This window comes from Amblyomma maculatum, chromosome 8 (genome assembly GCF_055883805.1).
Source record: "Amblyomma maculatum isolate TAMU_Amacu chromosome 8, ASM5588380v1, whole genome shotgun sequence".
In the NCBI taxonomy this organism is placed as follows: Eukaryota; Metazoa; Arthropoda; class Arachnida; order Ixodida; family Ixodidae; genus Amblyomma; species Amblyomma maculatum.
In genome coordinates, this window is record NC_139351.1 from 103,986,673 (window position 1) to 104,000,660 (window position 13,988).

General features: G+C 46.5%; 1 protein-coding gene across 1 annotated transcript in view; it reads left to right on the forward strand.

The window, feature by feature from the left end:
* The window catches only part of LOC146182067 (pyrokinin-1 receptor-like), a 356,768-nt gene extending 348,575 nt beyond the window's left edge, over nt 1–8,193 (forward strand). The window contains exons 2-3 of the mRNA XM_084575891.1: nt 6,420–6,589; nt 7,750–8,193. Coding sequence (XP_084432017.1) covers nt 6,420–6,589; nt 7,750–8,193 — 614 coding nt within the window. The remainder of the gene's footprint in view (nt 1–6,419; nt 6,590–7,749) is intronic.
* Nucleotides 8,194–13,988: the final 5,795 nt, after the last annotated feature.

Below are 13,988 nucleotides of genomic sequence, written 5' to 3' on the forward strand. Positions count from 1 at the left end.
TCAGGGAGTGTGCGCTGGCTCTTCGTTCTCCGTGAATGACACCTCTAAATGCACCTACTCATCGAGGATGAACGTGAGGGAGTAGGGGCGGGAATCCGGGACGGAGGAAAAGGGGGGGTGCAGTGAACAGTCAGTGGCCTTCAGGGAAATCGAACGGGTGGACAGGGAAGGGATGGCGGTGCCGCGCCTGAAGCAATTAGCGGCGTCCCATTTCGGCTCGCTTCTCCACTCTTTGTTTCCCGTGCGCGCCTGCGGCAAACGGCTAGAAATGCCTGCACTGAGGAGGGGGCGACGCGGCTATTCGCGCGTCGAGTGCTACCAGGCGACGAATGCAATTACCGCGCAGCCGCACTGGAAGCCAGGAGCGGCTCGCGCTATTCTTTTGCTTCATTCTTTGAGCTGCCAACGGACTCTTTCTCTTCTCTGGTGGCGGCCAATCGGCCGAGAAGCATACCGTGGCAACCTACATTCGAGATGATTGCGCCATTCCACGCAGCCTTCAACGAGCCCACCAACCGGCATTTAAATGGAGGATAGATATATATCCTCGTCAACTGGGATTGTTTATTTGCCGCATTAGTAGTCTTATATTTGAAGCCTCTGAATGTAGGAGGAAAGCTATGCGGCCATACATTTGGGAGGTGTAATCTTATTGGTTTCTTATTCATTACGCGATGGCGTTGGAGCTCATTTTGTCGAAAAGGCGTCGCCGTCACCGTATCCAACGAATTTTGAAAAACGGCGTCGAAAACTATGCACGTCATTTCATATGAACACTGTGATGCAACCGTTCTCTGTGAACCATTCAGGGTGACGCCATAAAATTTCCCTTCCCATTTAGCACACATATGCTAATCAATAAGGGATTAAATACTCATTGGCGTCCACCCAAGCGCAGGAAAGTTTCTCAGAAACTTCGTAGGTAAAGAAAACAGCAGGACGGTCGGCAGATCAAATCACATAGGGCGAGAGCGAACTGATCAATACTTCGAAGTGTGTACACACTTGGTCTAGTATTCAGGGGGAATCCCCCAAGATGGAGTAGATTCCTAACAAGGGAGTCACTAATCATTGGTTTCCACTCAAGTGCAGCCATATGGCTACAAAGGAAACCTATACAGTATAGCTTTCACATAAATGCTATACAGATTTCCTGTGTAGCCGTATGGCTGCGCTCGGGTGGATGTCAGCGAGTAGTGGGTCCCTTATTACAAATCTACTCCATCTTGGGGGATTCCCCTAAAAATTCCACTCTCAGCTAATCAAGTTAAAAGCTACTTTTGCGGAAGGTTGCAACCGACGAAATATGTACCTCTAATCGCATGCCATTCATTGTAATTGTAAGTGTCCATCGAGAAGTGAGACAGGTGGTACTGCGCCTTCCATTCCTCAACAACTAAACCTACTAAAGACATTTTCTTTTCTTCCTCTCTCAATGCCGAAAATTCGCGGAATAAAAAGGTTTGTGGTTTGTGGGGTTTAACGCCCCAAAGCGACTCAGGCTATGAGAGACGCCGTAGTGGGACTCCGGAAATATCGACCACCTGGAATTCTTTAACGTGCACTGACATCGCACAGCCCACGGGCGCCTTGCTTTTCGCCGCCATCGAAAAGCGGCCGCCGAGGCCGGGATTCGATGTCGGGGTTAAACACGCTATTGCGTCTGCTTTTAAGCAAAGCTTAATCATTCTAACAATTTCTAGCACTGGCCTTTCTCTACCCAATGCATCGGTGCATCTCCTGTCTGCGTGAAACTTCGGATGGGTCTTTAGAAATCTTGTCCCGAGTTTTGCCCGCATATTTATTTCGCACTCGAGGGAAGGAACAGCACGTCGAGGCGGCGACGGTGCCTTGTGAAGTACATTCATGTGATAGTACTATCTAAAACCTCCTGGAAGTTGTACTGATAGGCATACTCCCACACATGAGTGTGAAGCTGTCGCCCCGTACAACCGAATAGCTGATTACAGTGCCAAGAATTTCTCGTCTCCAAATGCCTCATCTTCACTTCTCTTAATGAGCTTATCGAAACTGGTCATTTCGCTTTCGTATAGTATCACCAGTCGATATTTTCTCATATCTTTTACGTCGCCTTTAGCAGTCGCTTTGTAGCATTCTCAGCTTTCTTCTCGATTTGCTCCATTCTTGTAAGGCGTCCGCATTGCCTCCTTTCTATCATCAACCTTCGTTCTTTGGTCAGAGACAAAAAGCGAAATCTGAACCTTTCCTCCTTTTTCAAGGTCCCAACAAACAAAGGCGGGCACGGAAATAACGCTGCAGCGAGAGGATTTTTCTTCGGCTTTGCGGCAGAGTGAGCTGACACCAGGCGCTGCCGCCAGTTCGGGGCGGCTGGTCGGTTTCGATTTTCCAATACGGCGCAGACTGCTGAAATATGGGCTATCTCCTCACCGGTACTGCCTCGCGTCCCAAGGCCCCGCACGTATGCTGCGCAAGTAACCACGGCACATCGAGGGGGAACAAAGGAAAAAGAACAGCAAACAAATTCGAATCAATTCTAGGGATAAACCAGGCACGTAAGTGAGAAAGGAAGATGAAGAAACGGGGACCAAAGGGCAACCTAAGCACCAAATGGAGAGGCGGCAAACACCAGTGCTCGGAGTCCTTTATTATTTAGCCCGAAGGCGTCTCTGGCGAGCACGTTCATCACATATCAAACGATTCAATTTAATCCTCACTTATCTTTTTTTGTTGCTTCCCCGCAGCTGTTCGCTTAGCAGTATAAAGATTCCTAAGGGGGACGTTATTTTGTCTTTTCTTTTTTTTTTTTTTTAGTTTTGTCGTAGCTATCAACTCCGAAGGGGTGATCTTTAAGAGGAGGTGAGGGGAACGCTGGCCGGGATTGGAGAGTGCGCGACCTTCTTAGCCTCGTAGGTTTATTCGTGAGTCGTGAGCTGACGGGAAAAGGAAATAACCGAAGTCGCTTCTCCGCTGTTCTTTAAAACCTTGAAACCATCCTACATTTTTTACACCTTCCCGCAAACTCCCTTTCTTCTTTCATACGGAAAAGCCGTAGGGCTTATCTGAACGAGAGAACCGTTCAATCGTTCTCAAATTCCGCCTTTGAGGAAAAAGAGGCTACCATTTCAGAGCGCTGAGTCATTATGGTAGAGCACCAAACGTGATCAGGGTGAGAAAGCAGGCCAGTATAGAAAAAAAAATAGATCGCAGTTGTCATTGACATTCCAGGTTTCGCTGCTTCGAGTTTAACGCTGGCAAATTCTTGTATCGTCAATTACAAAAAAAAAAATGTTCAACAATGTTAACGGTGCGTCCGTTATGACAATTCGGGATGTTATGTGAAAAGACTTAGCTAATTGATCTTGCTTAATAGCTTGACTCGATATTTTGCGCTGCATTGAGGAAGAAGACGCCTTCAGAGAAACACTGCAGCAAAAAAGAAGTTCTGCCGGAAGAGAATTTTCGTCCCAAGCTGCTTTTTGGAAGTCAGCACAAAACTTTGAGACCGTCACCTGTTCGTTACTAAATTATCTGGATCTGCAAAATTGTTGTGCAGTTGCAGCAGCGGGAGTTTCTCAAGCAGGATCTTTGACTCGATTATTTTGCTATTCACAAATAAAGGAATGAAATATTGCTGCTTCAATCTTTGCACGGGTTAACTACGTTAGTACACAAAGCTGCAGAAAATAGAAAAAAAAAATCATGAAAGGCTACGCGTTCAAAAACTACTGCTTCGAAAATATTGTCCACGGGAAGTTGATCCAATCGTTCCAGTGAGCAGAACTTGGTAGGGTTAAGCTTCTTGTCTCTTAAGCGTGTGGCATGAACATCAAACAGCCGGTTCCTATCCGAACATTATTCCTTCTCTGCTTCTGTTGTCTGTAGCGCGAATAGGTTGGTTACGATTCTTGCCGCTTCCGAAAAAGTTTCGGTCTCTCTGCGTACTGATGGTAACCAAGTTAGTTGAGTGCGTTCATAAGTACGTGCTATACTTGTATGGGTGTACTTCATGGAATATTGCTATCACTGAGACCAGCTTAGGAACAATCGAAAAAAATACGAACAGGCACTACTTACGGCTAGGCGCGCAGAATAAAGATTAGAAAGACAAGCGACTATAAATCCCGTCCTGAAACTGAAGTTACCGGTGCGTGTGTGCTACTATGGTTGCACAGGAGCTCTCACACGTGAATTTAGAGGGGCGAGAGGGTTGTAGAATCAGGCAGAGTGAGTGAGTGAGTAAATTTTATTAAATACTTAAGGGCCTTTAGTCTTCGCCTCTTAAGCCGAGGCTGACGAGCAGTTGGCGCTCCCAGTCCAGGGCGCCAACGGCTTTCGCCAGCTTGCGAGCTCTTGTGGCCAGGTAGAGCTGAGCCTCCGAGTCAAAGCTGGCCAGCAAAGCCTCCTACTGTCTTTCATTTGAATTTTGAACAGTTTATATTTGATGTGCACTGCATTCCCACGTTATGTGGTACGGGGTAGGAGTCCTCCCGCTCCATGGGCATTAAATTGAGCAAGTCCGTCGCTCTTGCTCCATGTGTTTGATGTGAAGGACAACCGCTCACCTTTCTCTCACGTGCTATCGCCGGCCTACCTAAATTAGTCTTTGAATATCGTGAGATGCATCACGTGTAATATGTGTAAATTAGAAGGTGCCATCTGTAGCCGCCTCAGATCTATGGCTTCCTCGTTGCTGAGCTTTTTGTGTGGCTACGGATATACTTTCCGCAAGCCTCTGTAGTGCTGAAGTATTATGGTGTAGTCGGAGTCAAGCGGAATCAGGTCCTCTGCCGCGAGACTGTTGGGTGCACGGTAGCTTGCATGTCCTCGGGCTACCCTATCTGCGTACAAAATCCCCGTGATCGCTGCGTGTCCCGGAATCCACACTAGTGTTTGACGGTATGGTTTTGTTGGCTCGCTTGTGGAAGTCAGGATTTGGTGTGCTGTTTTACATATCTTGCCCCGCTGAAAATTTCTGCATGTGGATTGAGAATCCAGACTCTACAAAAATGGTGTGGTTGTACGATGTGACTCAGACTACTTTTTTTATTAACCACGTCCTAAGTACTCAATCCAAGAATGATGCGATCAACGCTTGTTTTGAGCTGGCTCAGCGTTCCGCGGTAAATATTTGTCTGTAGTTTCAATTCCTCTACTTTGTTTTCTTGCGAAAGCAACACTACGCATGTCGTCGAGCCATTTCGCATGGCACAGCGTGGGCCAAGCTGCGCATGCGCGAGGAGCAGCGTAACGTCAGAGGCAGCAGCTGGAGTGTCGGAGCTGCCATCGCGGCCGCGCTAGATCGCGCGCTCCGCCGGTGCCGGAGAAGTGACGTCATAGCCACAGCGGGCGCCAGTAGCACATCCCTCTCTCCGTTGGTTGTACGGAGAAGAGGTGTGTGTGGTGTATATGTAGATAAGCGCGAGTGACCAGAATCGACTAACTATGGAGGAGAGCCCGGCCGCTGCTCAGCGCCCCGCCTAAGCTATCCTAAGCGTAGCCATGCAGTTGTTGCTTTCGCCACTCAACTAAATTTAACCGGAAATGTTCCATACAATAATAATAATTGGTTCAAATGAAGTGGCGCAGTATCTTCCACGCTTGTTTCTGCGGACACCTGAACCGCGCCGTAAGGGAAGGGAGGAAGGTGGGAGTGGAAGAGAGAAAGAGGAGTCGAAGTGGAGGGCTTCGAATTAATTTCGACCACCTGGGGATCTTTAACGTGTGCTGACATCGCACATAATTGTCTCTATTAGAGTATACATGTTCTTGAAGGTGGCTGTGCGTTTATTTAACATGGTCGCTATTGCAGAAAGAACGTAGTGCTGCAGGCTTCACATTCTAAGGTGACGAATTCAAAGGAGACTTATGGGTCATACTCGCGCTTCTCTCATTAAAATCCACATTTTCTGCCCTTTAAGCAGAGGAAGCGATGCCACAAACAGGTGTTGTTTATTCACTGTGATGGCTGAAAACTTCATTTGATAACAACAATGTATGCAAAGTTTACCAGTGTTGAAAGAGTTGAGACTTGATGGCCCAAACGTGTCATTTTTGTGTACCTTATACGTATAACTGCGGCGGTGAGCCTATCGCTATGCATTCTGCTGCCATCATATTTCATAGCTTAGGAAATAGATAATGGAGTGCAGCTCGCTGAAGAGCAAACAGAAAAGAAAAACACGAGCACTTCTCCACACACTCTCATCAGAGCTGCAAAACTTGAGCCACAGAGAGGTGCGTTCGTTTCCTTTGTGGGAAGCAACCGTTAGGTTTTAGCCACTTGGGTGAGTTTAGTGAACTGGGAGCATCAGTAAGTCACTGAGGCTTTTTCTTTTTTCTTTCCAGGGATAAGGAGTTGTGTGTGCTTTCGTGTATACTAGCATTGCTTTAGATGCACTTCATTTTTCTCATGACCTCTCTTCCTCTGTTTCGCGCAGTGGCCGTGGTTGTGTCCTTCTTCATCTGCTGGACACCGTTCCACGCGCAGCGGCTCATCGCCACGTACGCCGATCAGACGGCTGCCATGGTGCTGCTCTTCACCGTGCTCACTTATATATCGGGAGTCACGTATTACCTCAGCGCTACGGTCAACCCTATACTCTACCAGGCAAGTTATACCGTTGTTTCTCTAATGCCTGGAACTTAGTGCGTGAGCTGTTAGCATTTTGCTTATCGAGTTTTCTGGTTATCCGACGTCCGGAGAAGCCACAGTTAGGAACTGAGCTGCTTTTAGGAGAATGGGCTCGAAGTGATGGTCGTGAGAGGATGGAAAGAAAAAGGTCAAGGAGCGAATGCAAAGTGTAAGGGCGAAAGAGGTGTAATATATGGAAAGTGAAGAAGGTTGTGAAGGAAGCAGGTGGCGAAAAATGTGCATGATGTTTATCTGCATGCAGTTGTGGAATTCAGGCAGTGCTGTCTTGTGCGGTAATCGCAGCTATAAACTGCGAATAACCCACCATGTTTCCAGGGAAAAAAGTTTATTGCGTAAGCCTGCGCTAAGTTTCGTGCCGTCGCGTATCCCCGGCGGACGTCGTGCTTGACCTTGAGCCGCAGCTGCGCCGACACTTCAACCGCGCCGTAAGGGAAGGGAGGAAGGGGGGGGGGGGGGGGGGGGAGTGCTCACGCGTGCTCACACACAGTTTTCAAGCGTCCGCTCTCCGTGCTGACGAGCCGCTCACTCACGTCCTCACGCACTTCGCACTCCTGGCTTTCCCCGGATCGCACTCTCTCACCGCATGCGATGCGAGCAAGGTCCGATGTTGCATGCGCACGTCAAGCTACACCAGCAGCTACACTACATGCCGAACCTTAGGCCCAACCATTGCAGTGATGCTTGCGCAACTTAACAGGTTTAACCAGAACTAAACTACTGCCATTTTTTTTTCAATGATCAGTACGCCTTTTTGGAAAAAATACAAAAAGTTATTGAATTTTGAACGACTAAAAAATGCGCCGTTCATCAAATTGTTTTATCTTTGATATTCTGTCACGCGGTAAGTATTTGGTGTTCTACTGCAGTTCCAAAGAAAGCTTTGTACAACAGCACAGCAGCGGAGCCCAACATATTTCTCTCAGATTTGTGGCCACTGGCACACTGTGTTTGTAGCATATGTATAGGCGAAAGCAAAACCCTAAAGTTGTGCAGAGAGTATTATCGTAAGGCTTGCGCAGGTGTGAGGAAAGGACTGCGCGCTCTTTGTACGAGAATAAAAAAAATAAATTTGCTTATTTTTGCCCCTTCAAACCTCGTCGAAACTACTTCTGCAGGTGATGTCACTCAAGTTCCGACAGGCGTTTGTGGACACCTTTGGCTGCTGCTGCCCTGAGGAGACGCGCAGCAAAGCCAACGCCGACCTGACCTTCGCCAGCTTCTACAACCACAACTCGGCTGCCTCGGTCCACTCTTCGGCGCGGACGCACCGGCGCCGCAGCCTTAGTACACAGAACCTGTCCCTCACAGGGAGCACAATGTCGCCCACGCAGCTCGCCGCTCCGAACAACGCCTACGCCCCTAACGGAAGCGCCGTCCCCATTCGCAAGATGTCGTCCTCGTGGACAGACTTGCGAAACTTAGGCAGTGGTGGAGGCGCTGCAGGCGGAGGCGAGTCTGGTGGCGGGTTGAAGGCACGAGCGACGCCTTGCGACGGCGGCGTCGTGCCCAATAAGGACTCCTCCCCACCTCCAGAGGTGGTCAAGGTGGCCGAGGTTTGATGACGTGCGCTCTTTTCGCGATTGTGGTTATAGATGCAATGTTGTAAGGGAAGCTCTGAGCACTAATCAAGTGATGTTCGTCGCAGGCGCTTGCCTTTAGAGGCCGTGCCGCTAGGAAGTGGCCATATGCGCTGAAAGAAGTGTAATCGGCTTCTTGTGCGATGGGAAGACATTTTGTCCACGTCTGTGAAGCCGCGTGCCGGAAATGCTGACCACTTCTTCAGGACCTCTCGCTGTGCATCAGATCAGGCTGCCTGTGGAGTTGTCCGAGAGTGAAAATGTTCAGTGTCAAGACTAGTTCATGGAAATTGACTCCGCCAACGTTTTATCTTGCTTTCCTTACGCAGAAAAATACGAATTTGGTATCATGTCTGAAAAGGGAAGATTTAATCACATATATGGGCTGCTGCATTGATCTACTCTGGTGGAAGTTGTGTTGAACTGAACCGGAAACCATTGTTGGCGGTGTGATATTTCGTATTTACTTTTCATTGCCATATGTGCTGAAACTGTGCTGCTTGCTTTCATTGTTTTATGAAATGCAAGAAATTCCCCTTGTTTGTCGTTGCCCGCCAATAGCGGTCAGTAAGAAGATATGGGGTGTGAAGAGATTGTGTTTAAGCTATCATTAATTATAACATTTTTTTTATCCAGCTTTTCCAGCTGCACCGAGCTTAGTAGCAGGTCATTTCGCTCAGCGACCAGTGGCTGACGACTACTGACTCCAATTCTCCAAGCTACCTGAAATACCGGCAAACATGGCACTGGGAACAAAAGCCTAGGGCGCTGATTGCACCACTTTGTCCTGAACTGTCTCATTATTACTCGCTCAATGTCACAAGCGCTAAGTATCATATATTGTGAGCGTTTCATGAGTGTATAGCCTGTCAAGCGACGTTTGTGTCTCTGGATTGCTGACACGTGTTCTGTAGAAGTGTATAGCGGTGTGGACGGTTTATTAATCGCTGACCAACAGCGGACCACGCTGTGACGCCGTATATGGCAGTACCTGTCTCTTTCACGTGAACGTCATCGCGGCAGATGTGAACGGGAGTTTATCACCAACTATTCTACCATGAACTAATGGTCAGCGAGCAGTACGGTGCTAGTGCATGTCGGGATATCATTCGGATGCTTAAATCTGAGGGTGGAGGGAGGGAGCTTTTATTTAACAAGACATAAACAAAAATAATAATAAAGCCGTTGAAAGAACCGACCTTGGCTTTCCTTTGGCATATGAAAGCTGGTTAAACATCTACGCGAGTAAGCAAGTTTTGTACACTTACAAAAAGCAACTGAAATGTATCGAAGTAAAACTTGTTGCTGGGCTAGTTGGTTCATGATCGTACCGGAGAAAAGTAAGCGCAAAAAAAGGCAAACACAAGAGAGGAAACAGGACAACGCGCTACTGTAAACTTGCCAGTAGCGCGTTGTCCTGTCTCCTCTGTTGTGTTTGTCTTTTTCTGAGCTTACTTTTCTCCTGTATGAAATGTATCGCTCGGTGACCAGCATTCAGCATATTTATAGCGCTTTGGCCACTCATGTTAGCCGCGGGAACCAACCAAAAGAGTAGCGAAAATTATAAATTATGAAGCTGGAGTTATTTCGTTACTACCACAAGACACCTTGGAAGATGTGTGACCATGACCTAGGCCATTAGCTATAGCTAAACCGAAGCTCTAGCATCCAAGAAAGCCTGTTGACTGGGTGCAATTGCTGCTCTGTCTGCGTTAAAATCCAGAATAAGTTGACTAACTTGCGAATGTTAAGCTCTGAGCCGCAAGAGACGAAACCAAGAAGAGTCCTAACCCCACTGCTCGAGCTTTTGATGTTCTCTATGTGTAGTCAGGTAGTGATGTATGGATGCGAGAGCTGGACTGTGAAAAAGGCTGACCGCCGAAGAATTGACGCGTTTGAATTGTGGTGCTGGCGAAGACTCTTAAGAGTTCCTTGGACTGCCAGAAGATCAAATCAGTCGATATTGTCGACCATAAACCCTGACTGCTCATTGGAGGGTCAAATTCTAAAGTTAAAGCTCAGCTACTTTGGTCATCTGATGAGAAGAGAGGAGTCGCTGGCGAAAGATTTGATGTTGGGAAAGGTTGAGGGTCGCCGGAGAAGGGGTAGGCAGCGAACTCGATGGTTAGATGGCATTCTCGAGGCATTGCAGATGAAGCTATGTGATGTTAAGAAGATAGTAAGAGACCGGAAAGCGTGGCGTGACATGGTCCATAGGGTCACGAAGAGTCGGACACGACTGAACGCCTGAACTGAACTGAACTGATGTGTAGTTAGAGCAAGTGTGAGGTTTCTAGGGCGTAATTTTTATTTGGAGATGTAGCGGAACCTGCTGCGTATAGGCTTGGTTGGTTAGACCGATTAAAAGACTGGTTTGCTCTGGTTTCGTGCAAAGGTACCGAGTAATTTATTAAATATGATCTCTATAACAAACCTAGTTTTAGAATTTCCAAAATATACACAACTTTCCCTGGATTGAAGGTTGCAAACGAAGCAAAAAGAAGAAAGTTCATGTTATCAAATGCGATGGCCAGCACTGCGAGACAGCAATGGTCAACATGAAACTCTGAGCACATGAGCAAACCGTAGGACATCAAACCAGTGAGCACTCTGTGCAGATTATGGAAGTCTGGATAAAATAGTCTAACGTTCCAAAGAGAATAAGGCTATAAAAGAAGTCATAGTGGAAGGTCCCAGAAAATTAGAGCACCATGGGTTATTTAACGTTCCAAAGCGAATAAGGATATAAAGGAAGCCATAGTGGAAGGTTCCGGAAATTTAGAAAACCGTGGGAAATTTAACGTTCCAAAGTGAATAAGGCTATAAAGGAAGCCATAGTGGAATTCCAGAAAATTAGAGCACCGTGAGTTATTTAACGCTCCAAAGCGAATAAGGATATAAAGGAAGCCATAGTGGAAGGTTCCGGAAATTTAGAGAGCCGTGGGATATATAACTAGATGTGCACTAACACCTTGCGTACACGGGCAGCTTGCTTTTGGTCTGCATTGAAAACCCAACCGCGGCCAGGATTCAATCCAGCGGCATTGGGTTCAGCAGACGAGAGCCATAACCAATGAGCCACCGCGGCGAGGCTTAGAAAAAAATTATAAAATTCCTCTTCGGACTAGCCAACGTGCTGGCAGGCCAGTGAATATGCATTATCGGCTTTTCTGAAAAGTGTGAAACGTTGTGTACAGTATTTATTCAGTGCTACAGGAAAGCCGCTTTGAAATTTTAACCACCTATTCACTTTCGTCTTTTCTCCTTCGCTTGAGTGATGAAACGCTTATAAATTAACAAGATGAAACACAATCATAAGCGTGGTCGAAAAAGAAAATTAATATTAAGTAATGTCCGTATTACTGAGAAAATTGTCATGTTTTCGATATCGGAAAGCAAAATCACACTTGTACGAACGTCAAAAGTGAAATCTAACATCTACTGAGAATGTAGGATGCATGAAGAGAACAAAGAAAAAAAAAAACAAGTATGCAGATCACAAGCCGCAGAAAAGTAAGCAGGCAGCAAAGAGCGGATGACCAACAGGAACGCGGAGCAACTCTTTCAATCGAAGAAGATCGTCCAAAAAAGGATTAATATTCTCTTTATGCGTTTGTCCTGAGGTGCCCTGGCATATCTCGCCCTTATGAAACTTTTAAGACTCACATTCTGCATGTCTTCGCGGTGCTTCACACATACATATACAAAAAGAGAACCAGCATTTCTGCCTATGTTTCACTAGTTCTGGGCACCAAAGGCCATAAAGTGATCTTGCCTTCGTAACGCCGCCCTTTTTTCTCCATGCTGGCTTTGGGCCAAGTAAACTGATTTAGTTGACCTGTTGTGGGTAGTGGGTTGCTTTTACACAATTACAAAAAAAAAAATAGATGGAAAACAGATTATGCGTAGCGAAAGAAATGAAAAATAAGTCATTTGTCATTTTCCCGCCACGTCACTCACCATAGTGAGCGGCACACGATAGCAACGTCTTCTCATTCCATGGTTCCTTGCACTGTTGTGATAATGAGGAACTTCGCTTAATGGAAACAATGCTGCCCAAGGGCAACCTAACGTTTTAAGCGGAGGGCGCCCGCCCAGTTCTCTTCTTGTCAGGGTCCCTTCAAGAGTTGTGATAAACGAAGGACTTTGCTTTAAGGAAACAGCGTTGTCCGCTTTGTGACTTGTTTTCGCGCCTCGATGCACGGCACCACAGTAATGCTCAAATACGATAGCGCACCCTACCTTTTCACACCCGCTACAAGACGTCTCCTCCATGTCGTGTACTCGCGGCATGTTCGGTGGACACTGTACGCTTACGCTGTTGTCTCCGACTTAGGCAAGTAGTTTGTGAGCTTGTGGAATGTTCTTAACATAACGCTTATCATTTTCTTACACTATGGCGTAACCGCTAGTGTACACGATATCCGCCTGTCTCTATTATAAGGGTGCGTGTTGAACTCACGTGCTTCTTTGCTAACACCAGGATAAAAGCGCGAACGCGTAGCGTGTTGTCTACTCCTTTTTTTTTGCACACTTCAGTACCTGGTGCAGTGTTCAGCCTCCTTGTATGAATCATCTACCTTTTGTGTCGCGCGCTCAACCTGGCCGTCTCCAATGGAAGAGGCCCGCGTGTCTGTGTCATGTGTACATCTATTATCTACAGGACCGACCTGCTTGAAAGTGAAGTAGAAATGCCCTTACGTTAGTTGAAAGAGATATCCCATTTTCTATTAGCGCCTACGTACGCTTGTTGACCTGGGGAAAACTGGGCGGCAGAAGTTGTGTCCGCCATCTTTTGAGAACAGTACTGGCTTTTACTTTGTCGATGCGTGAGAAGGATGACTATGTATTAGACACTCACTGAGTCATTTGTCTCTGCTCTTGGCTGAATGCCTGTCGTTTGTTGGGAAAATAAAAAAGACTTACTCTGAAATGAACATTTGCTTCTAGAGAAAGCACTGTATATTTGTTGCTAAAAATGCAGTGGGTTCTGCGTGTAGAAGATCAGCAGGGGCAATGGATCTTGAAAACTTCCTCTGAAGCAACTGAATTTAAAAATTTGTGGAGTAAAATAAAACAAGAAAAAGCAACCAACTCAGAAATTGGTTGATCATGAAACTTGGAGGAATTGTTGGGTACGTTTACGCCTGCATGTCATGTTTGTACACTTCCCTGAACTTTGCTGTTTTTTGTTTTTTTTTTGCGCTAGTCTCTGCACTAAATTCACGACCAATCAGTAATGACTGCAATTTTTGACGTTCTATTAAGTGACTTTAAAGATGATTATCTTCATCCTACTCTCTGTGTTCTGCCTTGCGCCAACCAAGCCCGACACCTTTTTCGTCAAAGTAAGGCGAGCAGATTGCAGGCTGTAAAGAGATGTTGCAATGCCAAATTCCCGAAGCAATGAAAAGGGTCAAATCTCACTGTGAAGTGAATAGACATCCGTGCGCAATATAGCCCGAAAGTCTATAAAAGTAGAGCTTCTGCAGCTTTTTCCGCTTCTATAACGATGCAGTAAGGCGGAATACTCGCATGCTATTGATTACGCCCCCTGAATTTTATTTGTTTTTTTATGTTTTCTAGGCTATCCCTTCTTCATTTTAGAAGAATGGCGGATCGTGATTGACTTACTGGAAGCATTAGCATGTAATCACTTTACCGGGGCACCTCAAGAAGAAGTGTGGCAGAAAGCAAGAGAAAGAATTCAAACGTGCCGCGCCCCACTGTGAAAGGTCTTCTCTCCTTTCAACTTGAGCATACTGGCGCGTTCTGAA